General features: G+C 45.1%; 1 protein-coding gene across 1 annotated transcript; it reads left to right on the forward strand.

Moving 5' to 3' along the window:
• The first annotated feature begins 391 nt into the window (after nt 1-391).
• SBSPON (somatomedin B and thrombospondin type 1 domain containing) lies at nt 392-27,117 on the forward strand. The gene is made up of 5 exons (XM_012786365.3): nt 392-701; nt 12,285-12,479; nt 19,079-19,169; nt 21,086-21,262; nt 23,490-27,117. The coding sequence occupies exons 1-5, from the start codon at nt 488-490 to the stop codon at nt 23,605-23,607; spliced, it is 795 nt and encodes a 264-aa protein (XP_012641819.3). The 5' UTR covers nt 392-487; the 3' UTR covers nt 23,608-27,117.
• The last annotated feature ends 860 nt before the right edge of the window (nt 27,118-27,977 follow it).

Genomic DNA, 27,977 nt, shown 5'->3' on the forward strand with positions numbered 1-27,977 from the left:
TCCAGGGCGGAGGCAGGGTGGCCGCGCAGGGTGCTGGTGACTCCCGTCTGTCTGTGCACGTGGGGCACATGCTCTTCGTCGCTTGTCTTTAGAGTGAAAATGCCCGCTCGCTAACGTGTCCCCTCAGAGGTCAGGAAGCAGCGCTTGGGGCCAGGCACAGTGGCCGCCCCGGCCTGGCTCCTGGCTGTCCCCTCCCCCGCTCCGAACACCTGCTTTTCCGCTCGCCGCCCCCGTCCCCCAGGTCCCCGGGGCCGGGGCGCGGGCGGGCGGGCGCGTCCCGGGAGGCTGCGGTGCCCGCCCCACCTGGGCACGGGCCGCCGGGCGCGCCGCCAGGCCGGGGAGGGGCCGCGCGCGGGCGGGGGCGGGCGCCGGGCAGGGCCGGGCTGAGCCGCGCCGGCCGCTCGGCAGCTCGGGCCGCGGCGCGTGGAGGCGCGGAGCACTTGCCCCGAGGGCCTGTGGCGTCGCAGGCGCCGCCCGAGCGCTGGCCATGAGGGCCCTGTGGATGGCGCTGTGCGCGCTGGCCCGGCTGTGGCCCGGGGCCCTGGCCGGCTGCGCCGAGGCCGGGCGCTGCTGCCCCGGCCGGGACCCCGCCTGCTTCGCCCGCGGCTGGAGGCTGGACAGGGTCTACGGGACGTGCTTCTGCGACCAAGCCTGTCGCCTCACCGGGGACTGCTGCTTCGACTACGACAGGGCATGCCCAGGTGCGTGGCCAGGCCGAGGGTGGGGGCCCGCCGTTCGCCCGCAGCCGACGGACGGGCACAGGGTGGGCGCTCTGACAAGGACCGCAGCCCCAGAGCCAGGCATGCCCCAGCGCCTTCCACCCTGGCGTGTCCAGCCTTCTATCCCCGCCCATCCCAGCCACCGCTGAACAGGTACACCCAGCTCCATTCATCCCAGGGTCCCCCTGTCCCCTCCACCCAGACGAACCCTACACTCTGCATTGGGGGTTCTCCAACCTCTACCATCCGGAGGTCTCCCCGTGCTCCAAAGCACCCTCTCACCAGAGCCTGGAGGGAAGGGGCCTCTGCTCTCCTGGAAGGGTGTGGGGCCACCTCTTGGATGAATTCTGCCACTGAGGAACTCCAGCTGAGGGGACCAGCTCTGGGATGGAGAGATGGCACTGAGGTTACAGGGACACGGCCCAGGCCTGGCTCCTCCACTTTCCTTCTGCTAACCCTCAGGGGTCTTTGGGCCCGGTGAGGGGTGATGAGGGCAGGAATGTGTAGTCATCCCGCTGGGTGCCAAGGGCTTGCTCTGGGAGGGTACTGTCTTCTGGAGTGCAAGTTCTTAAAGGACCAAGGGTGTCCTCACCTCTGGACCCCGACAAGTAGCACAGCCCTTCTTCACGTGAGGTGTGCACTATGTTCTTGGAATTCAGTTTTATCTACACAGCACGATAAGGATTTTTGTCTCAAAAAAAATTATGTTTTTTCATCTTGCTCATTTTCCTTTGTCGTCAGTTTTGTTCCTCTTTAAATTTCCCACAGTACCTTAAGGTTCCTTGCCCCTGTGAAGGGCTCAATAAATGTTGTTTTAATTGAATTAAAAGGTAAAGGAAGAAATGGTGAGTATAGTCCTGAGGAGAAGGTGTGCCTGAGAGAAGCCAGCTCTGGAAATAAAAGTAGCTCCTGCTCCCCGTTAATCACGTCATCCCCAGAGCTGCACAGACGTTGGGGTTGGCACTCAAGGATACAGGTGTGCAGGATCCTCAGTGTCCCTGGGCTGTGTCGGTCCCTGGGGCACCCGCTGCCCAGCGGGGAGACGCCCCAGCAGCTCAAACCTGATGCTGACGGAACCCAGCTGACAAGCTTAAAGATTTTTTGACCCCGGTTGAAAGCTAATGATTAGACACCCTTGAGGCAGGTGTCTCCTCACAGCATCCGAAACCGTCAGCCTCGTTTACCTGGAGAACCCAGGCAAAGCTCTCCCTGTGGCAGAATCACTCTCCCATGAGGGGCCTGCCCACATCTGAAAGGGAATTCCAGGATTCAGATGACCCAGATCTGTGGTAAGCACAGGGACAGAAAGATGACACAGGTGCTGCCTCTGCTTTCTAGGAGTTCCCAGTCTAGCTGGGCAACACGTGCAAAAACTACGTGCAACGTGCTTAGCACCAAAATAGGTGGTCTGGGAGGGAACAGGGAACACTTCAGAGACCTAAGGAATTCAAGGAAGACTTCCCAGAGGAAGTGTTGGGCTCGCCTGGGCCTGGGGAGTGAGGAAGAGGCTTTCTAGGAGGAGAGAGAGGTGGGCTCTAGCCGGGAGGCCTAACGTGGAGGTCCACTGTGGATGGCAGCCTGCTTGGGCCAGGCCTGTGCTGGGCCCTGAGCTAAGAGGGTGACCAGGACAGATGGTGCAGGCAGTTAGATCTGGAGACTCCGACACATCCGAGGGATGGGGAAAGGCAGGGCGTGTTGTGAGAAGAACCTGCTTTCTGGTGAGGCCTAGCAGTGCTAACAAGGAGTTGCAAAACCCTCAAAGTCTTTATTTGGTCAAAAAGAAATCCCTTGGCTGGGGGTGACTCCTGTAATCCTAGCACTCTGGGAGGCTGAGGGGGAGGATTACTTGAGCTCAGGAGTTCAAGACCAGCGTAAGCAAGAGCGAGACCCTGTCCCTGCTAAAAATAGAAAAAAAATTAGCCAAGCTTGGGTGGCCCACGCCTATAGTCCCAGCTACTCGGGAGGCTGAGGCAGAATCATCGCTTGAGCCCAGGAGTTTGAGGTTGTTGTGAGCTAGGCTGATGCCACGGCACTGTAGCCCGGGCAACAGAGTGAGACTCTATCTCAAAAAAAAAAAAAAAAAGAGAGAGAGAGAAAACGAAATCCTTTATTTTCGGTCTAGGAGGTGGAAATAGTGGAGATTTAGAGGGTGAACATAGAAGAGAAGATGTGGTCTGACCGAGTCATGAAGAACTAGGCATCACTGCAAGTGATGGGAGGAGAGTGCCCGGGAGAAGAGCCGCGAGTGGCAGCAAAGGAGATGGTGTTGGGTAGAATTTTAAAAGCAGCATATTCAGGACTCCTAAAAGCCTTTCCACAGAGCCAGCGGAGGACCTTGCAGGCCTAGACAGAAGCAGGCCTGGGACTGAAAAAGGTTCCTCCTTGGTAAATTCTCTGTGCCTGGAGTTCCTCGAGAAGGGAGGAAGAAAATAGGGACAGTTGGAAGCTGGCCACGGGTGAGACGGAGCCTGCTCATCCGTCAGGGCTGAGGGTGACAGCGAAGGGCGCAGAGCCGAGGGGCCCGGCCTGCTGAGCCTGGACAAGCGCCACTGACACGCCGCCGCCTGCCAGGCTCAGAGCTGACCAGGCAGCTGGGAACTGGTTGGGGGCGACTCCTAGAACACAGCCTCCCCTTTTCGCAGAGTCTACCCTCCAAATATCTATTTGGGATTTTTTTCCCCCCAGAAGTAACCTGAATGCCTCAATTTTGCCCCTAAAGCCAGAATCCTGTGTTCACCCTTCACCCTGCCACCCACTGGCTTTGTGGGTTCAGAGAACCTCTCGGGGCCTAAAGTAGCTAGCTTATTTATAAAAGGGGGATGCTAAAGCCACTGCAGCCGGGGACTGTGGAGCCGGGGGAAGGAGAGAATGCCTGAGAAGCGCAGAGCGTTGCCTGGCGTGGAGCAGGCACTTAGTTGGCAAATGTACTGTGGGTCAGCTCATAGCACCAGTGGACACTGGCGAACAGTTTATTTGATTAAATATTTACATAATGTTATGACAGCGTGTTGCTATAATTTGTATTTGTTAATACTAAATCAAAAATATATTTTATTGAACTCCTGCCATTCACCAGGTACTTACGTACTTTGTCTCCTTTAATTCTCCCAGCAATTCTGTAAGAAAGACAGGTCAGGTCCACGATCCCTTGCTGACAATCCCCAAATCCAAACAGTGCTAAAGTTTGAAAGTTTTTTCATAACCCCCTTGTTGGCAAAAATCTCACCTCACCTGACCTGATGAAAGGTTATTGATAATCTTTGTTTGCTCCATTTAGTGTGAGTATATTTTGCCTCTAAACTATTAACATATTTTGTGAGAAGCTTCCCCTGACCCTGCTGCAGACCAACAAAAGGTAAGTGCACTAATTCCCTTTCTTTTTCTTTTTTGTAATGAAAAAAATTTTTAATTCCTTTTCTTTTTCTTAAATTTCAGAATATTATGGGGGGACATTTTGGTTACACATATTGTTTTGCATCGCCCAAGCCAGAGCTACAAGTGTGCCCATCCCGCAGACAGTGCGCTCTGCACCCATGAGTTATGAATTTACCATCCCCTCTGCTCCCCTCCCACCCACACGGGACCCAATGAATATTACTTCCATGAGAGCACCTAAGTGTTGATCACTTAGTACCAATTTGATGGCGAGTACATGTGGTGCTTGCTTTTCCATTCTTGTGATACTTCACTTCGAAGGATGGGTTCTGTCTCATCCTGAACTATAAAACTCATCTGCCTCCAGGGTTTGGGCAAAGATGTTGTTGACCTGTATTAGCATTTTACAGATGCAGCAGCTGAGACTTTCTGAGGGTTCCCATTACTCAAGTTAACATGAACGAGCAGAGCTGAGATCTGGTTTCAAGATGCCATCAGCATCCATTTGTACCAGTTCATGGCTATAATTTGTTTCTAGATAAATCAAGTGGTTCAGCATCTCAGAGCCCCTTGTTACTCTCTGCATAGAGAATCACTTTGCCTTTTAGAATCTCTTCTTCTTACCCAATGCTATATTGCCTATTGTTGCTGCCCAAAGCCTCTTTTGGCTGCTGTATTCAAGTGAATGAAAAATGTAACTGAGTAAGTATAGCTAAACATGCTTTACTTCCGTTCCTTCTGATTTTTCATCTTGACAAATGCATTTTTTTTTTTTTTTGGTGTGGCTAAGAAATGAAATGGCATTTCTTTTTCTAAGTAGAAAGTTTCGTCTTGGGTTTTTTTTTTAAACTCCTGTAAAAATATGATTGTTATTGCATCTATAGAATTACTAAACTGCTAAAGAAATTTATCCTGAAACGAATTATCTCAGAAAATCTCATTATGATCATGGCTTGGGTTTCAACACCAAAGATGTATCACATCTCCATCTCCATGTAGAAAAGGATGGAAAATTCTCCATTGGCTATGCCTGACCATGGATGGGGACAAGTAGAGTAGGGGAACAGATCAAAGCCACTCTGGCCTGGAAGAACTTCTTGGGAGACTTGATTATCAGGTGCATAACATCCCAGTCTCTAGCTTACTAGCTGGGTCCCTAGAGTTTGCATTCTATGCAAACAGTAGGTTACATTAGATCACTGATGAACAACTTAAAGAAAGGGTAAACATTAACCCAAGAGGAGCAGGACAAATACTGAGTGGCCAGTGTCTTCTAGATTTCCGGGGAGTCTAAGAAACAAGCTGGCCCGAATCTGATGACATCATATCTGGTGAGGAAAGGGGCACCGTGCTTGAACATATGGGCTCCAAAACTTACCCAAAGGAAGGATGTCACAGTCTATGAGGATTTAGAAAGCTGTGGCTTTACAGGAGCCAGAACAGAGACACCCTGTGGCTTCCCCTGCCTTTGACTTTGCGGAAAAAGTGAGCAGGGCCTGGAGCCAGCATTCAAAACGACTTGACTTAGCAGGATTTGGCTGCCGCCCTCGGGTGTGCGGTGAAGGAGGGTGAAGTTGTTAACGCTTACCCAGCACGTCCTCCCTGCCAGCCACTCTCCCAGGCGCTTCACAGCTTTTCACTTAGTCGGATTTCACAACCCGCTGAAGTTATCCCTCATTTCGGTCTCATTTTACAGACAAGGTAAGAGCGGCACAGAGGGAGAGAGGCTAGGTAACTTGTCCAGAGTCACACCAATGATAAGTGATGGGGTGAGATTTGAACCCAGCTCATCTGGATCCAGAGCCTACACTTGTAGGCAAGATGGGTTTTTTTGCATCTGGAAAATGAGGCTTTATGAGAAGCTGTGCACTTTGCAGAGTAGGCCCCAAATACACACCGGCCAAGTGAGCAAACCTCTCTCCATCCACGCTGTGCTCCTCCAGGGCAGAGTGTGTCCTGCTCCTCTTCAACCCCCTCAAGGCTAGCACGATGCCTTTTCATAATGTTTGTTAAAAGAATCTCAGCATTCGTTCCACCTAGAGGATGTCATCCCTGGCTTCAGAGGCCACTGCCATCTGGGCTGTGACCACATTTCTGTTTTAAAAGGTTTTCCTTCCTTGACTACAAAATATGCATTTGTTGCTGAAAATTTGGAAAATACAGAAATGTGTAGAAAACAACTCACCTGGAAACCTGCAACTCAGAAAAAAAGCATCATTATCTTTTTCATTCATATCTTCTTTTTATTTTCCCCTGGGCTAACATGATGTGTAAAATTCTATCTATTTAATGAGGCAGTCCACTTCTTTGTCTTGCTAGCATTTCAGGAACTAGTCTGGTTAATGTCTTTTTTTTTTTTGAGACAGATTCTCACTCTGTCACCTAGGCTAGAGTGCCATGGGGTCAACCTAGCTCACAGCAACCTCAAACTCTTGGGCTCAGGCGATCCTCCTGCCTCAGACTCCTGTGTAGCTGGGACTACAGGCACATACCACGATGCCCAGCTAATTTTTCTATTTTTAGTAGAGACAGGGTGTCTTGCTTAGGCTGGTCTTGAACTCTTGAGCTCAAGCAATCCTCCCACCTCATCCTCCCAGAATGTTAAGATTACAGATGTCAGCCACCGCACCTGGCCCAGTTAATGTCTTGGAGGAAAAAACTACTGGGGCTCAGATAACATGGTTCCTGCAAGAAAAAGAAATATTTGATCATTTTATTTGAGCTTTCTTGCGGGGGCAATGGGCACTTGAGAAATATAGTGTCCTTTGACTTTCAGAGAAGCTTTGACATGGTTCCACAGGAAAGAATATACATGTGGAAAGAGAGAGAGGCAGATGACACACACTTAAAATTGTGTCACCATGAGGGATATGCATGTGTGTTGGGTGTTTTATTTTTCATCCGTAGAATATCATGAAGCAACAGCTGTGTCTACATGGGTACTGCCGTGGGTCAGGTGTGAGAAAAATATTTCCTGAGAAATGATGAAGACCATTTGAACTTAGCAACGTGAGGGAGAAAGCACTTGCTCGTGGGTGGCCTTAATCTTTTAGGTGGCAAAGAGCCAAGCAGGCAGGGCTAGGTTACAAAGGAGAGTGCTTGAATCTCTGCAATTAACTGAGGAGACACTGCTACGTGAAAACAAGAGTGAGGCCTTACATTGAAGAAGAAATAATCCGAACTATATAAAATGAATGGTCCTATGTGCTCAATTTGGTGCTTTGTGTGTGTGTGTGTGTGTGTGTGTGTGTGTATTTGACATCACCAAGAAGATCATTTGAAAAATATTTTTTTAAGTGATCCTTTGGTACCTAAAGCTTGAGAATAGGGTGTCTTGTTCTGGCTGGCACATTCACCAAGCTGTGAATGGGTCTAGAGAAAGCCCAGTGGCAACTGTGAGACACCAAGTGTCTAGACAGATGGGTCCCAAAGCTGGAGACATGAATCTGGAAAGTCTGGCTAGGAGGGAAGGGGACCTTCCAAAACAGTAAGAACATAAGTGACACAGAAAAGATAAGCACAGATTTTTCTTTTCACCATATTCTGAAATTCTTGAGTGAGAGAAATTTGGACCAAATAAAGGAAATGCCACTTCACGCTACAGATAATAAAATTAAAGAGACTTGTTATTCATACATTCAATATGTGGTACTGGCAGGAGATACGAATGGATTAGGAAGGATTTGGAGGACGTGTGGCTGCCGGGAGAAGCAGGGATCTACCTAACATTAAGGCACAGAAAGTGAGGCTCCCGCCAATGGACACCCTTTGGGACCCCCGTTGCCAGGAGAGCCCAGACAACTCTCGGCCAGGCTCAGAATTCCCATGGTTTGGGCTGTGGGCGTTTCTGATTTGCTCCTGTAACCTCCCTCCCTGATGTCTCCATCAGTGCATTGGCTTCTAACTATTGACACAAGCAGATCAGAGTCAGAACATTATTTAGGGAGGAGGAGGAAGTTGCCCAGTGCCATTTCACTCACTCATTCATTCATTCATTTATTCAGCAAATATTTGCTGAGCACTTACCATGTGCCAAGTACTAGGCAAATGAAAAACTATCATGATCCTTGGACACAACAACAATGAACAAAACAAATATGCACTTATAAATGATGGAGATGCTACAAGGCAAGGAACGCTAGGGTCCGAGGGGAAATCATTGTGTGTGTGTGTGTGTGTGTGTGTGTATAGGGGGGCTGGGAAACTACTTAGAAAATGGCCAGAAAAGGACTCCCTGAAGAGGAAATAGTTCACCTGGGACCCGAAGGGTGAGTGGGACCCAGCCATACCCAGCTTGGGAAGAACATCATCTCCGGAAGACTGAAAACACATACATAGGTCCCACCGAGGGAAAGAGCTTGGTGTGTTAAGGGGTGAAGAGGTCCATATGGCTGGAATTTGGAGGGGGGGGCACTCCAGCTTAGAGCCCAGGGTCAGGCAGAGGCCAAGTCACATGGGACCTTGTAGCTCACAGCAGGCAGTTTGGATGTCAAATGAAATGAGGGAGTTTAAGTCATCTATTAAAAATAAAATATTAGTGGTGCATCTGTTAAGGTAATTGTATTTGGATGTGACTGGCTGTCCCTGTTAGGACATGTGACAATGTATCCTACTCCTGTATACAGGTTCGTTATGAAAATATATAAATGTTTTGTTCTTGGCCATTCTCCTCTGGCTGTGACAGAGATATCTGATAAGCAGAAAGCTCTTGAGAAAGGGGGACCATTAGTAAATCAGGAGGGACTTGATAATTCCTTATACTCTGGGTCTATATCCATTATCTCACTCTCCAGTGAGCTGAGAGCCGGAGGTGCCCACCAGGCCTACAGCAGAAACTCAGATGTCTATTTTATGTCTCTGTTCTCTTCTATGTCTGCTTCTCTTAAACAAATTTTTTTAATGTATTTATTTTAATTTTTTTAGATACAGGGGGTCTTGCTATATCACTCAGCCTGGCCTTGAACTCTTGACCTCAAGCAATCCTCTCACCTCAGGCTCCAGAGTGGCTGGGATTGCAGGCGTGCGCCACTGTGCCCAGCTATGTCTGCTTCTTTGTCTCTTCTCTGCTCCCTCATGGGATTGCCTCCCAAATAAATTACTTACATGCAATCCATGTCTCTTGGGCTGCTCCTGGGGAAAACTCCATCTAAATATTAGGCTGTGTTTAAACAAAGAAGAAAAAAGAAAAGAGTGAGCTTGCTGAGGTCCCTGGCACCCATTAAAGCTAGGCTTCCTTCTCCTAAAAGAAGTGGATGGTGTCATCAAATTCTAACTATTAGGCACTCAGGAAGCTGTGACAAACTTGGACTCACAGGTAATCATGCCACTCACTGAGTACCACAGTCTGTCGGCTCTCCTAACAGCTGGTGAAACTAGCTGTGAAGATTAGAAAGGTCAGATTTTAAGAAAGAATGTTTATATATGTTGTATGTAGATGTGAACTAGACCAGCTTCAGTGGGAAAGAGGACGAGAATACTGTGGAATAGTTCAGAAGGAAATTTGTGTCATGTGGCTGTAATATATGGCTTGTGGTAATAAATCTACCAGAAGTTCCTTACTTCCCTTAACTTCCGAGACCAAAGATCTCGTGATTTACGATGGCTTGCGATCCAAATAATCAAAAGTTCACGAGCTAGTCAGGAATAGAATCTTTGGTGCAGAATAGGAACAAATACCCCAGATGAACCTGCCAATACACAATATTTTGTGGAATGCCTTTCTATTCACATAATTCTATGTGAGAGTTTTTATTTCGTCTTACCATGAGCCCATCAGATGTTGTCCTGGATCCTAGAACTTTCCAGTTCTCTATCTGGGGCTTTTAAAGTCATGGATTGGAAAAACAGGAAATGGCATTTGCCCAGGACAAATCTTAACCAATAGGAGCAACAATTGATGCAATAACTCTTTGATTTTTGAGAACTTCAACTGTGGGACCAAACCAAACAAAATAAACAAATAATGGGCGAGCGACACAAATGATGAAGAAACCCTGGGGGGCTAAATTCAGACAGAAAACTCTCCCCAGAGCCATCTTTTACCATATGGACAGAGTCTGACCCAAGGCCATATTCTGTGTTAATGCCCTGACAAAATTTTATGTTATGGTGATGTCTAAAGTGTTAATCTTTGAAACAAGTGCATTCTTTTGCATGTAGAGTGTTCTCTGCATTGAGTGTTGTTCAAGTTCAACACATCCTGGCAGGACTAGCTAGACTCAGGGATGAAGAGGTTTGGGGGAGGAAGAGAGGTATTGAAAGAATTAAGGATGGAAGTAGTCCTTCTCAACCAGCTCACAGCCTAGGGGAGCTCTTTAACTGCCTTCTGGTTCGATGGGCCCGTGAAATCATGAAATCATGAAAATAAAAAGGGAAAGGTCAACAAGAGATGACAAGAGCAGGAAGTGACCTGTTATTGATTTTCCAAAAGATGTATGCACGGTGGATATCGGGAATGAACTCTGACATGGCTCCTTCTTGCTTCTCTAGGTAGTTGACATGTGATATCTGTGAGTTTTTAGATGATGAATGAAAGCATGTTTAAAGTAGTATTACAATTTTTGAATTATGTTCTATGTGGCCCTTTTCATGTCACAGGTGGCCGTGTGTCACCAAACAACATGTCTTCTGAAAACCACGAGCCCTGGCCGGGCGCTGTGGCTCACGCCTGTAATCCTAGCTCTTGGGAGGCCGAGGCGGGCGGATTGCTCAAGGTCAGGAGTTCAAAACCAGCCTGAGCAAGAGCGAGACCCCGTCTCTACTATAAATAGAAAGAAATTAATTGGCCAACTGATATATATATAAAAAAAAAAAAAATTAGCCGGGCATGGTGGCGCATGCCTGTAGTCCCAGCTACTCGGGAGGCTGAGGCAGGAGGATCACTCGAGCCCAGGAGTTTGAGGTTGCTGTGAGCTAGGCTGACGCCACGGCACTCCTCACTCTAGCCTGGACAACAAAGCGAGACTCTGTCTCAAAAAAAAAAAAAAAAAACCACGAGCCCTGAACTAGAGTGTGCTGGGAGGCAAAATGAGTTTTCAAGTACAAACTGTCAGAAGTCCAAATCAAGCACTCAAAGAAGCCACAGTGCTTTCTTATCAGAAACACTATGAACTTCAAAGTGTGAGGGTGATAAGGAAAGCGGGTCACACTTTGTGAAGAAAAAAGCTTGGTGTTTAGTTCAGAGACACACCTTTTGTCTTCTTGTTCTTTCCTTTTCTCATATTTAATTTCAAGTCCGGAAATCATTCAGTTTGAAAACTCATTACGGTCCCTTTATTATAAAAGACTCATCAGAGCTTTCAATGGGAAAGTAAAATGTGAAACCATGTTGATTTTACAGTCATGGTGAGGAAATTGCATTTTTTAATTCCATCTCCAGATTTGGTAATTGGATTTTTGGAATCAAGGACTGGCTTGGCTTGCCCATCGAGTGAATCCTCAGACGAATTGCTGGACTGCAGGGAACAGCGCAGCACGCTCAGCTCTGAGCTGACCAAAGACGTGGAGACGCATAGTCTGATAGAAAGAACAAGACTCCACGCCACATGCTTGTCCCGTGCTGCCCTTCCCGAGTGGCCATGAGCACTCTCTACCTGTCTGGGCTCTGGCTGGTGATCGCTAAACTCCCAAGATCATAGTTTATGAGCCTGTGATTCAGAGCCTGTGATTCACGGATAATGAGAATAGAGCAAACTGGAGAAGGCTAAAGTGTAAGGGTCCCCGTGTGTAGCCCCAAGCCATGTTTCTTACAGAGCTGCCTTTGCTGATAAGAATTGGCCTGCTGGGTGATGGGATTACTGGTGGGCGAAGTACATTTCCTTTTTTAAGCTTCGTGTTTTCCTTATGTTCTCTACAATGAGAGTGTATTACTGTTACAATAAAAATGTTGTGAGCAGAGACAAGTAAAGTTAATATCAATGACAGACAAAAACAAAGATCTGATGTCAGCCGTGGGAGTGTGAGGAAGTCCCCCGAAGGCATCCGCCTCAGGTACTTGGGTGTGTGTCCCTGGCTCAGACCCACCTTGGGGCTCCTGGGATATACCCAGTTGCCTTTAAGGGGTTACCAGTCAGGCAGGCATGCGAAGTCAATGCCAAGGAGGACCTGCTGAGGCTTTGTGTTCTCCTGACACAGGCCGGGTCAAGGTGAAGGTGGCTACTCAGGTGAGCGTCCTGTTGTGCTGTTTTGCAGCTCGCCCGTGCTTCGTGGGGGAGTGGAGCCCCTGGAGCGGCTGCGCAGAGCAGTGCAAGCCCACGACCCGCGTGCGGAGGCGCTCGGTGCAGCAGGAGCCGCAGAACGGCGGGGCGCCCTGCCCGCCCCTGGAGGAGCGAGCCGGCTGCCTGGAGTACTCCACGCCGCAGGGCCAGGACTGCGGGCATGCCTTCGGTACTGACGCCTCCCCGTTGCTGCCTTTGTCTTCTTTGATGGCTTTTTGGCCACGGCATCCTTGTGCTGTGGGGGGAAAGTTCCATGCGCTGCAGGGAGTGGGATGGGCCAGTCTGCCCACAGTAGATAGGAAGCTCAGGAAATGCTTAATAAAGGGATTATGACCAGCTGCACAAACGCCTGCCTCTCCCCCCTTCCCTTGGTGTTTTTTACAGCCTGATGGTGCATGGACTCAGTATGGAAACAAACCACATGGGTGTGGGTTTTGATGAACTCAGTCCAGCTGGTGATAAGGGCTTCGGATAGGATGATATCTGATATTTCACACAGGACAATAAGTGTTCAGTAGAGATAACTCTATTCACCTTCCGCTGTAATTTCTGTTTAATCATGCACGCCCACATGTGTGAAAATAGGGGAAAATGGTAAATTTCTAAACAATGATAAAGTGATTCTGCTAAAACACCTGCCTCTCCTCTCAAGCTGACTAGATTTGGCCTGATGTGATCAGATTTGCGATTTGAAAAGACCACTCTGGTTGTGGGGTGGCCAGTGATCTATCTGGGAGCCAGATGAAGCTTCCAAAGAAACAAACAAAAGGGCTGATGTGTTGATCTGAATTGAATCCAACGGGGCAAAACACTGACTTCTCAGGATAGCAAAGATCGTATGTTTTTCATAGGAACATGGACAATTTCATGTCACCACAGTCCTCATCAAGTCATTTCGTTCCTTCTTTTATTCCGCACACAAATATTTATTGAGTGTCTGCTTGATGCCCGGTGCTGGGCTGGGTGCCAGGGTAGCAATGGTGATAACAGTCGATGCCTGAGGTCATGCAGGTCACAGCACAGTGGGAGGAAGTGCGATAATCAGATCAAACCAGGAAATTAATCTCATGAATTTACGGCTGCCATAATTGGTGCAACTGGTAGTGAGAGGTGGTCTTGGGGGAGTAAGGGGTGGGGGGTCTCTCTGGAGATGGGGCTGAGATATGTGGAGCTGCCTGACAAACCAGGGTGGCCAGACCCGATGGTCAGGTGTAGGGGCTTTGAGGGATTTGAGGGCTGATCAAGGGAAGAGATATGACCACGAGAAGCAGTAGTAACACAGCAACTTTACTGGGCTTGGACAGGACTGCATGAGAGGGAAGGTCCTCACAGCACGAGGCTGTCCAGGGGCTTATGGTGGGCCAGGGATTGGGGGAACCATCCAGAAGGGGAGGGGGCTCCAGAACTCCTGAGGGAGAGAGGGACAGGGGAGGGGTCTTAAGTGTCAAGGTGATGTCATCCAGCAGCACAGCGGCAGTCTCTGGGTCCACTCAGATGGGCAGTAGCAGCGTGGGGTCTTATCACACAAGGCTCTAGCCTGTCAACGGCCAGCAGATGCTGGGTATAGTTTCACGGGTGTGCAAAACAAGGAGGCCCTAAACGGCTAAAAATCTGCTTGTTCCGCTATTTTAAAACAGTTGGAAGTATAACAATTTGAGTTTTGTGTCGGCACGCTTTTGAGCTAAAGGGTCTTATGGGGGTTCACGACGCCCCCGGTATAACCGGGTCCCCGAGCAGTGTGTGTTGTAAGAGATGGGAGAGACAAAGACACGGACACATGCAAATGATTTGTTTGGTCTAGTAGGAAAGAAAAAAAGAAAAAAATAAATAAAAAGACACGGACACAAAAAGTAAGGTGAAAAGGTGTGGGGAGGTCAGGGGACCACCAGCATTCCCCTAACGCAGGGGAGGGCCAGGCCCGGTGGTACTGACTGAAGTTTAGCACTCGTTTTTATTCTCTTTTTCATGTTAAGGATTACAATGATTTCATGTGAAAAGCTTATGGGTTAGCAATAAAGCATATAATTTAAACAGGAACAGAAGAGACCGGGTACTTCTCTCTACTTTATCTAGTTCCTTATTTACTGAGATTTGAACTCAGGAGAGATATAGGAACATTGCCTCTGGCTTAGAGTAACAAACTGCTCTTCCACTTACAAGCCTAGTTGTTTGCAGACATCCAGGCTGTAGCCCTCAGGCTTCAAGGCAGGGTCTGTTTACCAACATCCCTGATTGGTGGAATGTCACCCTCAAGGTCGAGCAGCTTTTGCTTAGTTAACTGACATGTCCACAGGTTGCTCTTTAGCAAAGTCCTGTCCCACTCCTGGGGGTCTCATGTCTCGTCCCTAACCCTCAACGGGGTATCAGCATTTCTGTGAGAGGCTGTTTGGCTTATTTATATAACACAGGGGAGGGCCAGGCCCAGGCGAGAAGCAGAAGGAAGGCCTGCGTGAGGGGTGCTCAGAGAACACCCTATTTAGGATTCTGGTCTTTATCTTAAGAGCCCTGAAAATTCTCTAGGGTGTGTTCTGCAGGAGCTGATGGAATGAATAGATGTATGGTTTGAAAAGATTGTTCTGGTAGTAGAGAGGCGAACAGTAGGGTGGGATAGAGCTCGCTCATTGACATGGCTGCCACCTTCTGCTCACAGGGAAATCCTCTCGTGCTCCGAACGTGGCTGCTCACAGAAACAGTCATAGTTCAGCTCATGCTCTCTGCAGAAACGTAACAGCAACAGCTCAGGGAGGAAGATGCTGTATGGCATTATTGATTTTTTTTTTTTTTTTTTTTTTTTGGTGGCTCTTAAAAGCTAGAGCCAACCTATCAGGAAAAGCTGCCAGTCTGCTTCTTTGCCATTTTTGGCAGCTAGAAAGGGCACATTAGGCTCTGGAGATTAGGACATGGACATCTTTGAGGGGCCATTACTCTGTCTACCACAGGGAGGTGGGACCAGGCCCTTATCCTTGGTTTACACATGAGGACTTTGGGGTTCTGAGAGGTGACAGCATGTGTAAATGCCTACCGGAACTTAAACCTGGATCTGATGGCTCTAAGTCCTGTGGGGATCTCCCCCCCCCATATTGTTTTGCTATTAAATGTCAGCATTAGAGCTAAAATCATGATTATAGATTCTCATAACAAAGCAGAAATATAAGGGCCCTATGAAGCCCGTGAATGAAACATGATTCCTAAAGCTCTCTAATTAATGATCAAGTGGCCAATGCATTTTTTTTCCTGTTGCATTTAATGTACAAGGACTGTCCGCAAAGTATCCAGCCATTGTTAATATAACAGGAACATATTACATGGCTGGATACTTTCCCGACACCCCTTGTATATGGTGATTACATTTTAATCATAAAAATCAAATAAAAAAAGCCACATTATAGAATTTGTTGCACATTACTGACAGTTCTTCATGTGTGCTTTCTTCCTAAAAGGAGATCGATTTACATTATTATAAACTCTGTGCTTCCAGGTAAGTGCTAATTGTCGATTTTTCATTTTATTCTCTTCTGCACTGTCTGTAGACCAGTGACCCTAAGCCTGATTTTGTGACACCCCATTGTGTCGGAGGGCGTTATGAAATTCTCAAAGCAAATTTAAGTCGCTTTCATGTTCAAAGTAAGTTTGCGCAGTGCCACTCTCTTAGAAGGGGAAGTTGTTGTAAAACCGGACAATGGCAGGCCGATAGAAGGCCAGGGAAGTTGGCAAAGCACCCGAGAACAGAGACTATGTTACGTTTGAATACTGTTGCCAGGAAAGGGGAAGGGAGGGGAGCTAACGTTTACTGGGAGCCTTTGTCCCAGGGCACCTGGCTACGTGCTTCCACACAAAAGCATAAGTGCAGCTGAAGGCAAAAATGATTTCTAAATTATTTACCACTCTCTGAAGTAATGAAACTCGAATTTGTGAGGAGCGGTAAAAAGTGGTGCTGGATTGGGGACCTCCAGGGAATCTGGCTTCTGGTATGTGTATTGAAGGCTCCTGGTCTCCTGTGTGGGGGGAGGAGCCCCAGAAATAGAAGGTGCCACCAAACCAAGCCTACGACGTGGAGGAGACAGGCCCTGGGCAACTGGCTTCCCAGGAGCGTGAAACTGAACATGATAGTTGAGTCTTAAAAAAAGGAAGATCTCCTCTGTGTTGGGGCCCTTGCTTAGTTATTTGATTTATTTTCCCTTCATCCAACCTCCACAAGCCTCAGTTTTCTGATTAATAAAATTGGTGTAACACCGCTTTATAAAGTTTTGGGGAGGATTGGTAACATATGATGTGAAATTACTTTGCAAATGAGCAGGCTGTAAAATACAAGGGCCGTCACAGGAAGGGGGTGACGGGTAACTCCGCCCACTCTGTGCCCGCCCTCCCCAGCCTGCCCCCCATGCCGGGCTTGAGGGGACTGTGAGTACAGTGGGCTAAAAATGTCTCCTTTCCTTTCTTATATCTGACTACACATAGAGGATAGTGATTAGAGACGGAAAGCAGAATTTGAATAATTCATGGGAAGTATGCCACATAAAATACTGGAACTTTGTAATCTGCATCCCAGAGGCAGCTGAGTGGTGTGCTGAGGAGTATGGTTTGGGAGATATTGCCTGGTTCTGCCATATTTAGACATGAGCCTTAAACACAGAACCTCTCCATGCCACGATTTTCTCATCTGTGAAATGGGGACTCTATCTCAGAGGGCTGTGAGAATCAAATGAATTAATATGTAAAAAGTGACTTAAAGTTGCATCTGGAAATTTAGAAGTGCATAATTGTTAGCTGTTGTTTTTATTATTATAGAATATTTTATAAGAACTTTATATCAGAAACTAGAGTTATATACTTATTTTTTTCTTCCGCTACTTAGCCTCATTTTTTTCCTGAGCTGTCCATTCAGTATCTTACCTTTGACCTTTTGTAATGATATGTGCAGTTGCAATACAAATTAGGAGATTATGTAAATGTTTTGGGCTAAAGAAACATATCCTGAAAATGTGATAGTCTGGCTTGTATAATGCCACATGGATTTAGCAGTAAATTTATTCTTCATTTAGTGAATAAACACATGTGTCTGAAGAACAGACATGAAAACAATATGTGGGAAAACTAAAAACCCTTTAGATGTTTGTGTTTTTGATAATTAGGTCTGAGAGAATCAGAGAAGGGTCCTAACATACATGCACTCACTTGTTCTTTTTTTTTTTCTGTATGTGGATTTTAGAAATGCAAAAGCTACGGTCACGTTTAGAAAGTGTGATGTGCTCTCTTTGGAAAACAATTAAACATGTCAGTGCAACAAGAATGATCCACACAAGCTCAGGCTCTAGGCTTTAGCCTGGATGTGTATAATTTTCATACTGGAGAGATTAGGCACCAAACCACATGAGACAAGAACCGTACCTGCAACTCTTGGGAGCAAGTGGCTACCTGGTATTAGCCTCCTCTTGTCTTAAATTCCCTAGTAATATAAAAATGACTCCTCATTAAGAAAATCTCAAAAAGAATTAAGGCCTGTCATCTTGGGACAGGATGGAGCCAGGTAAAACCAACACGAAGGCTTGAAGCATCTATTTCGTATCTATTTTGGAACTTCTACCCTCGTGCCACTGAGCTCCTGTTGATGATGACTTTGGCATCTCACAAGTCAATGTCGTCTTGTATCTACCCTTCCTGGGATCATCCAGTTGCTAAAACAAAAGGTAGGAAGGACTGTTGAGCCCTCTCAGCCACCAGGCTCAATATAGGAACAGAAGACCATGGGGAAGTAGGACCTGTGCATTTTGGTGGCTGGCCGTGACCTCATTCATTCAGTCCTTGGCCCGTTCATTCACTGCACAGATTTTTATTGGGTGTGCAAATGTGAGAAGGGTATAGCGATTAATAAGGCATAGCCCTATCTCCCTCGAGTTGACAGCAGGCGGGAGTCAACAAGTTACCTCTAGGTGCTATATAGCAACAAATGCCCCCTAGACTTAGTGATGAGATAGGAGGAAGGTTACAGCAACAAAATAAAAGACAGCAGAGGCTGGAGGAAGGATTCCTTCTCTGACCCAGAGTATCAGAGCTAGGGTAGGATTGGGAGGATGAGAGGGAGAAGAAGGTGACCACTGTAGACTTTCCATGAGCTTGCATGGGGACAGCTGTGCCACCTAGCACTGGGCACTCAGGCCAGGTGTTATCCAGGGGGCAGAAGCTTGGGGAGGCCTGACACTTCCTTCCTCCCGTGCTGCTGCTCTTCTTCCTCATTCCTCTCTCTCTCCAGTCGTCTGTTTTCTCTCCTTCCATCCCCCTTTCTGTCTTTTGTCTTCTTTCTCTCCTTTCTTCCTTCTCTTTCCTTTCTATTCTTTTACTTTATTTTTGTCTTTCTCTTTTCTTCTTTATTTCTCTTCCTTTCATTATAAAAAACATCCTCTTCTCTGCATATTCTCCATTACTTCACTTTTTTTTTACTTGGCCTCCCATCCCCAATGCCCCCTTTTTACTCCCATCCCAAATGCCCCCTGGTTTTCCTTCTCCTTCCTCTCAAACATTTTTTTTTGTTTTTACTGCAGACAAATGTGTTTGTGAAATGCCTGCAGTTCCCCTCTCTAGCCACCTACAGACACACAAATCTTTATGGGGTTTGGTTCTGGGGACACTGTAACTTGGCGTTGTTTCACTGCTGTACACTGTGGATTTAAAAATGGGACCTTCAGGCAGATGGGAAACTGAGGCTGGGAAACGTCGCTCTGAGTACTTTGGCAACATCCAGTGCATTCAATGTAATTCTCCCTTCTCTAGTCCCTGCCTTTATAACTACCTCTGCATTCAACAAGGAGAGAACAAGACCAGCTGCGTCTCCACAGTGGGCCACACACACAGAGGATGCCGGGTAATTCCTTTTTTTTTTTATGTTTTGTTCAGTTGTTTAGTCAAGTCTGTCCAGTAGGATCAAACTTGGTTTGATTATATTTTCTTCTGTTACTTCTTCTTTGACTTTGGATAAAGCTTGATCCTTCAGCACAGGGCTGGGAAAGTACTTGTCCCCTCGCTGTTTCTGTGGGGCTACAAAGATGTATTTGCCTCTGAGGTCAGAGCTGCAAGAAGAAACAAACTGCATGAAAATGAGGTGACATTATTTTATCAATCATGCTAAGGATGCTCGTCTTACAGTCTTTATGCAACCGTAGACTCCAGCGCCACCTCCGCTTGGTGAATTTGAAGGTGGCACATACTTGGCCTCAAAGAATTTCGTATTGAAACCTAATGACACAGGATAGGAGACTTCTCCATGTTCGCTGAAGTCCACTTTTCCGATGAGATAAGGGACACCAGGTGGCTGTGTGTTCAGATCCCCACATGGCCTCTCACCAGCCATGAGACCTTGGATAAGTTGTTCCACCTCAGTTTTTTCATCTTAAATAATGAGAATATTCATTAATACCTACCACATGGGATTGGTGTGAGCATTTAATGAGAAAATAGCGTTGAAGAGATGTCTGTGTTACGCCGACTGATTGAAGTTGATTGAAGCTGCATTGCAGAATTTCCTACTTCAATAACTAAAAGTACCAGTTACCTTTAGTTTCTACCATTGTTAAAGGTCTTTGCAGCACTCTCCAAACACTTTCCGTTTAACCTATTACAACTCATAATTCTATGGATAAGGAATTGGCCCATTAAACTGAAAATGCAAGTTTCTTCTACAGCACTCAGGGTTTTTACTACGTTTTGTTTTCTTGAAAAACTGGAAAATTGTGTTGCTTTGAAGTACAAGATTCTAAAACATTCATGCATGCTCCCCTGAGGCCTTCAGAGTCTAGTCACATATAATGTTAGCATTTCTACAGCTCCGTGTAAGGTGACACTAATCTCTGCCACAGAAAAACATGTCTCAGCTTCCCATTTCTGCTTTCATCTTAGATGTCCAATATATCTTTGATGATTGAGTTCATGCCAAAACTCATCCTCATTACCCCGACCATGCAGGTGAGCAGGGTGGGGAGTCTAGGGAAGGTCCCCTGGGAACTTCTGTGGGGCAGAACAGCACAGGTACCACCCTGCGTGTCAAGGACTGCCCCTCTGGGCTCACATTTAAGAGTTGTCAGGCTAAAGCAAGTGTGTATTCATATAATCCTTTAAAATATCAGCAAAGCCAACAAGTAGGCTAGTTTCCTACTAAAACATGGACTTTCATACAAAATTTAATGGTTCGATTAGACAGGACACACGATGTCCAAGCTTCTGCAAATTTGTGTTGACCGGATAGTCCAATCATGGATTGAAAAAGGACAAAAAGCAAAACCAGGCTGAGCAAGAGCAAGACCCCGTCGAGGTGGGAGGATTTCTCGAGGTCAGGAGTTCGAAACCAGCCTGAGCTAGAGCGAGACCTCCGTCTCTACTATAAATAGAAAGAAACTAATTGGCCAACTAATATATATATAGAAAAAATTAGCCGGGCATGGTGGTGCATGCCTGTAGTCCCAGCCACTCGGGAGGCTGAGGCAGGAGGATCCCTTGAGCCCAGGAGTTTGAGGTTGCTGTGAGCTAGGCTGACGCCACGGCACTCACTCTAGCCTGGGCAACAAAGTGAGACACTGTCTCAAAAAAAAAAAAAAGAAAAAGGTTTTGTGGCTGTAGTCATATGTCATCGTGGCTCAGGCGTTCCGTGATGGGTACGTAACTTGGGAAGATGCACCTGCTCCCGTCCGCCACCTGCCCTGCGAGACGGCGGGCGTCCTGAGACTTTCCGCAGCTTTAGTCCACCTCTAACTACAGCATGTGCGACTGTCACTTCTTTTGCTCTAGGTACTGCATGGAGTTCAAGACAGAGTCCCTGACTCCTCACTGCGCGCTGGAGAACCGACCTTTGACCCGGTGGATGCGGTATCTGCGGGAGGGGTACACAGTGTGCGTGCACTGCCAGCCGCCAGCTATGGACGCCGCGAGCCTCCGCTGCTCCGGGGACGGCCTGGACTCTGACGGGTAAGGGGGAGCAGTCGGCGGGAGGACCTCGCGTGTTCCTCGCTCTGAGACACCGGTCCCATCCGCGTCCCAAGCCGCTGGCCGGCATGTCGTGTATCCGAGGGTCGGAACGGCAAGCGAGGAGCCATCCGCGTGGCAATCGCCGCAGAGTCGGGGGACGCCAGCGCCCCCTGCGGAGCTCAGAGGACAAACACCAGCAGTCAATGGGTCAGCTTTGATCTTGGGGTTCAGCCCAAGCTCCCACCAAAAACTTGGTGGCTCCAAAGCAGTGTTCTGAAGACCACTAGAACGAGAACCTCTTGGGATGGAGATTGAAAATGTGCAGATTCCCAAGCCCCACTTCACGCCGACTGAATTGGACTCTTTGGAGAGAGATTTTTTTTTTTTATTTTTTTGAGACAGAGTCTCACTTTTGTTGCCCAGGCTAGAGTGAGTGCCGTGGCGTCAGCCTAGCTCACAGCAACCTCAAACTCCTGGGCTCAAGCAATCCTCCTGCCTCAGCCTCCCGAGTAGCTGGGACTACAGGCATGCGCCACCATGCCCAGCTAATTTTTTCTATATATAATCTAATTATCTAATATATAATATATTATTTCTATATATATATTTTTTCTATATATATTATTCTATATATATATTAGTTCTCTATATATTAGGCCATTTAATTTCCTTTTATTTATACTAGAGACAGGGTCTCGCTCTTGCTCAGGCTGGTCTCAAACTCCTGACCTTGAGCAATCCGCCCGCCTCGGACTCCCAGAGTGCTAGGATTACAGGCCTGAGCCACCGCACCTGGCCATGGAGAGAGATTTTTTTCATCATCTTTTAGGTCAGAGGTCAGACAGCTTTTTCCGTAAAGGGCCAGAAAGTAGCTGGTTTGGCTTTGTAGGCCATTGGGACAGCCACTCAGCTCTGACTTTGTAACACAAAAGTAGCCACAGACACGATGTAAACTTTGGTTTTGTTCTAACAAAACTTTATTTATAGACACTAAAATGTGCATTTCAGATAATTTTCATGTGTCACAAAATATTATTATTCTTTTGCTTTCTAACTCTTTTTTCAAACATAAAAATCATTCTTAACTTGCAGCCTAGACAAAAAGAGGGGATAGGCTGGCTTTGGCATATAGGGGCCATAGTTTCCTGACCCCTGCCCAGGTCATTCATACAAACTGTGGAGTTCTAGAACCACTGCTCCATGGGGCTTTTTCACAAAATCGTGACTGAGATGGTGGGTTCAGCTCTACAGGGTCATAACCTTATAAAAATCTGTAGATCTTCTGAAAGAATCAGCCCCCAATTACCACTCTGGAAATCTAGCCCAGCCCTACACTGATCAACCATTTAAATTTGATAACTCTATTCATAACTAAGAGAAGAGTCAACTTTGTGCTGAGCAATTTAGGTCACACATGGATTATGGGTTTAGGTCTATCAGGTGGAACTGGTAAAAATACAGATTAAAAAGTAAAATATGGGCCTTTCCAGTTAATCGCTATTCCCGTGGTATGTTTTAATATTTAATAACTTGAATTTATGTTTATTAGTCACTTGTGCCTAAAGGCCTCTACTGAGCACACCATATGAACAGTAAAGGGGGTCAGGAATTCATATCAAATAGAAACTTAATATTTAGACTTAATATTTTTCTGAATACCTCATCCATATTTTGACTTTAAATGAATTCATAATTTAATTTGTACCCATAAAGAGAGTACTTAAACCCTGGCTGAGGTGCCAGTGGGTTTAAAATAATATTAAAAATAAATAATTTTAATAATCTGGCTTTGCTCTTTCCATTTCTCCCATTTTTTTTTATGATGGAATCAAAGAGTTGGAAAGGATTAAAAGAGGTTATTTGGTTCAGATCCTCCTAATTTAAATTAAATATACATGAATAAGCTGCTTTCATTTATGTAGTACTTGTATTCAGATCAAGGGGGAACAGCAAACACAGTGACCCCAAACTACTCTCTCAACATGAGGGTGTCCTCAGATGGGATTAATTGGTAACTTGCTTTGACAAGAACCTAAAGAAGGGAAATTCTGTTTGTGATCCTTTTAAAAAAATTAATTTGCAATTAAAGTGCAATTAATTTTTTAAAAAATTAATTGTGCTTTAAACCTCTGTGTGTGATCAATATACATATTTTAAAACATCTGTAAATTAGAATTTTCTTCAGTTTGCTTTTAGTGTAACTAACGTTTTCAAAATATCGTTTCAGAAATCAAACTCTCCACTGGCAAGCAATCGGCAATCCTCGATGTCAAGGAACTTGGAAAAAAGTCCGGAAAGTAGACCAATGTTCTTGTCCAGCTGTTCACAGCTTTATTTTTATATAGATTGCGATGTACATGTTTCAAAATGCATTTGTAAACATGATAAATATTATCAAGTTGTGTTCAATGCTTCCTAAACCTTCAAAAATTGCTTGGCCAAAGTCCCTGAATACATGTCATTGTCATACTGTGAAGTAGAGGAAGGAAATTTAGGGGCCAGTTCTCAAAGGGCACTGTACCTTTATTTTTATTTTTACTAAGTTGAGGACCCATCCTAAAAGCTGCTGTGGTTTTTGTCTTTGATCTTCCATCTGGAGTCCTCTCATTCAACAGGTGGCCCACATGACACAGAAGATGTCTGTTTGCTAAACTGAAATGTTTAGCAAATGTGGTCCATTTATTGGTGAGGAAGTCGTCATTTAAGGGTATCCATGCTTTGAATCTTGCAGTCTTTCTTTCTATTCTATAATCCTTTGAAAGGTTCTCACTTTAAAAAATGTATACAGATATATGGGCCGGGCATGGTGGCTCATGCTTGTAATCCTAAGCACTTTGGGAGGCTAAGGTGGGAGGATTGTTGAAGGCCAGGAGTTCAAGACCAGCCTAAGCGACATAGCAAGACCTGATCTCTACAAAAAAAAAAAAATTTAAAAATGAGCCGAGCATAGTGATGCATGCCTGTAGTCCCAGCTACTTGAGAGGCTGAAGCAGGAGGATTGCTTGAGCCCAGGAGTTTGAGGTTGCTGTGAGCTATGATGACACCACTGTACTCTAGCCTAGGTGACAGAGCAAGACCTCATCGCTAAAAAAAAAAAAGTATACAGGTATATGTACACTTCCATACATATATTTTCCATATAATCCATAAATTTTGAAATAATAATTTCAAGCAAATTGTCACAAATAATTTTACACAGGGCAAGTTGTTTAAAATTTCAGTAAGCATTTGCTAAAAATATTGTTTTTACAGAAGACATTTTCTTTCTTTTTTTTTTATTTTCTCTGCATACACCACTGTGACTTGGGAGACATTTTCTTTTTTTAATTAAAAAAGATCAAAATGCTCATTCCAGGTCAATAGGAGTTCCTTTAAACGTTGTCATTTTCATGAAGAGAAATTTTGGCACCAATGAATGAAACAATTGTTTTCATTATGAAAATTCTACCACCATTTGCATCTAAGATTATTTCCAAGGCTTAAAGCCTGAAGCTGCATAAAATAATCTTCCAGAATCCAACTTCAATGTAGTTGATGTAAGCTGGCTACTTTTTTTCTACAGCAAACATTTTCTAATGTTTGGGGTGAAAAGCAGAGGTATGGATTATAGAAAGTGAGGATTCCATTATAAATGCTATGATCTCACACACGGAGAGAGAAATGTTAGTGTCCTTATTTTATGGTTGGAAAATCAATGAACTAGAGGGAAAGTGGCATGTTTAAAGATCTGGGGTGACAAATCTCTTTGGGGTCAGCCACAGAGCCAGATCTGAGCTCCTCATCCCAGGAGTCCACTTCCATGAGAAGCCAGACTATGCCAAAGACTGTGCTGGAAAAACTCTTCCATTTCATTTTTGAAGTAAATTTTAAATTCAGGATACTTTCTTTGGAGAACTGAGTCTTCAGATTTAAACTCTATGAAATTCCTTTGGTTTCAATTGCGTAACACAGTATTCACTAACAAGTGATTGACTAAAATACATATTTCTTGGTCCTTGTCGTGTAATGACAGAATGACATCAGCAAACTTAAAAGGCATGGAAAAGTTCCAATAATTAATACTGAGTAGAAATATTTCTGACTGTGCTTTCACTCAACTGTCAAAGTTGGTTTTGTGAAAAATTAAATTCTTTGAAAAGTAATAATACAAAATTTGAGTCTCACCAAGGCTAGCAACTTTATAAGTTTAGTGTTAACATTTTAATGCTATTTCTAAGATTCAGAAAGCAAGATATTTTTAACGTATGTCTGGGTAATTTCCAATGTTACTTAAAATTTTTATACCAGTAAATAAACTTTCTGTTCACATTTAAAAGCTCTTTACTTGTTTGACTAGAAAATAACCCAAATTTTCTGGACTGATCACAGAATGAATACAAGTTCACCAAAAACAAAAAATCCTTCAGAATTGATCGATATAGTTATAATGACTACTAACAGCAATAAAGCTATGATGCATTTATGGTTCCAATATGTGTTATAACATTTAACATAACTGAGTTGTATAAAATCACTTTTTCACCTTATGCATTTAATTTTTGGTGCATGGCCACTAATTACTTTCATATTGAAGTTATATTTTTGTTATTTTTGTTCTTGAGAAAATTTCATAGGCTGGAAGCCTTAACTATTCCATAATGATTTTGAAAAGCTTGTTATTAATTTTAGCAAAGCCCAAGGAAACAGTTCAGAACTGAATCACATAGTCCAAGTGATTAATGAAGAACCAAAAGTTTTTATTTTCAAAGTTAAAGATCAAAGTATTTAAGACCTCTTGGCATTCTTTTTTAATGAGTACCTTAGTTTTACGGTCCTTTCTGCAGGCACTTTACAATGATTTACAGACTCTAGGATCACTTAACAGACTGGCTTTCAAAAGTGCACATGGAAAGTAATTTGAACAAAAATAAATATACCTACCAAGAAAGAAGGGGAAAGAAATTAGGAATAATGACCATTTAGAAGAGAAAAGTGAAAAAAAAAGAGAAAGAAAAAAAAGAGCAGAAAGAGGAATAAGGTGAACTATAATCACAGAGTATTGCTTTGGTGGTTCTTATTCAAGAGTGCTATAATTGGGCATAAATAGCAATGGCAATAATTTAACTTGTTTGGTTCTATTCTGGCATAAAAATTTTAATTAGGGGTCTTTTCTAGGTATGCACAAAAAATGATGTTAGTATGGTTTCTGCGCTGTAAGAATATGCTAGTAAAGGTTCATACAAACAACCACAGGTTGGCTTAGAAAGCAAAGGCCTGGGGAACTTGGCATCCTGAGGTCCAAGCTATCCCATGATGAGCTTCGTGAAGGAGAAGGGAAGCGTCTAGGTCAAGGTGGCAGAGAGACAGAGGCACATGTTTTCCCTGCTGCTCCCTCAAATCCCACTGAGGTTACAGGATTCACAAACGAGAATAAATCCACAACATACATGAGAAATGAGGTGGACAGAATCAGCCCAGAGGTTTTGAAGAATTTTTTTTGAAGATAAAAAGCAAATGAGAATCTACTGATGGATGAACCAGAACAAAGGGACTTTATTCTGTGAACAAGAAGAAGGTGGAATCAGAGAGCCATTCTTCCTGGGCAGGGGAGGTCCCACTGAGCACCCAACAAAATGAATAAAAAAATTCTCACCCCTAGAGATGAATCTGTGAAATTGAAAATCAAGGATAAAGAAAAGACCATAAACCCTTTCAAAGAGAAAAAAACAGATTACCTATAGAGGAACAGGCGTCCCCATGAGCAGACAGCAGCCTTCTCATCAGCATCAGCAGATGCTTAAAGTTTAGTAGAATAAAGCCTCCAAGCTTGGAGGGAAAATGAGTGTGAAACTAGCATTCTATCGCAGCCATTGCTAATAAAGTGTGAAGGCAAGATACAGACTTTTAGAGGTACGGGGATTCAGAAGATTTATTAAAAGGTCCTAAATATGGGCCGGGCGTGGTGGCTCACGCCTGTAATCCTAGCTCTCTGGGAGGCCGAGCCGGGCGGATCATTTGAGTTCAGGAGTTCGAAACCAACCTGAGCAAGAGTGAGACCCCGTCTCTACTATAAATAGAAAGAAATTAATTGGCCAACTAATATATACAGAAAAAATTTAGCCGGGCATGGTGGCACATGCCTGTAGTCCCAGCTACTCGGGAGGCTGAGGCAGTAGGATTGCTTGAGCCCAGGAGTTTGAGGCAGGAGTTTGAGGTTGCTGTGAGCTAGGCTGATGCCATGGCACTCACTCTAGCCTGGGCAACAAAGCGAGACTCTGTCTCGAAAAAAAAAAAAAAAAAAAAAGGTCCTAAATAGGACCTTTTTTTCAGTTAAAGAAGGCAGGTTAAACCCATACATTTATGTCCCAATTCCCAATAAACTTACAGTTAAGGGAATTTAAAAAGCACCCCCCCCAAAAAAAAACCCATATATAATGATAAGGAGGTCAAGAGAGAAAAAGCAGAAAAGAGATGGCCATGCAATTTCAGGACCAGAAAATCAGAAGCTGTCTGAAAAGGGAGAAGAAAGCCAAACTCCTGCAGGAGTGAATTTGAGTAAGCAAGGTCATTTATAGCTCCCTAGAAAGACTCAGGAACTAAAGGTTCCAGGTATTTCCTTTAATGGGATGGCTGATTGTTGGCACAAGAAGTTAGTGCCTTAGATTCCCTGCCCCATGCTGCGGCAAGTCAGCAGCCCGATAGAAGGTTGATGGAGGGGGTCTCTAAATTGGAAATG

The sequence above is a fragment of the Microcebus murinus genome, chromosome 7 (genome assembly GCF_040939455.1).
Source record: "Microcebus murinus isolate Inina chromosome 7, M.murinus_Inina_mat1.0, whole genome shotgun sequence".
Taxonomy (NCBI): Eukaryota; Metazoa; Chordata; class Mammalia; order Primates; family Cheirogaleidae; genus Microcebus; species Microcebus murinus.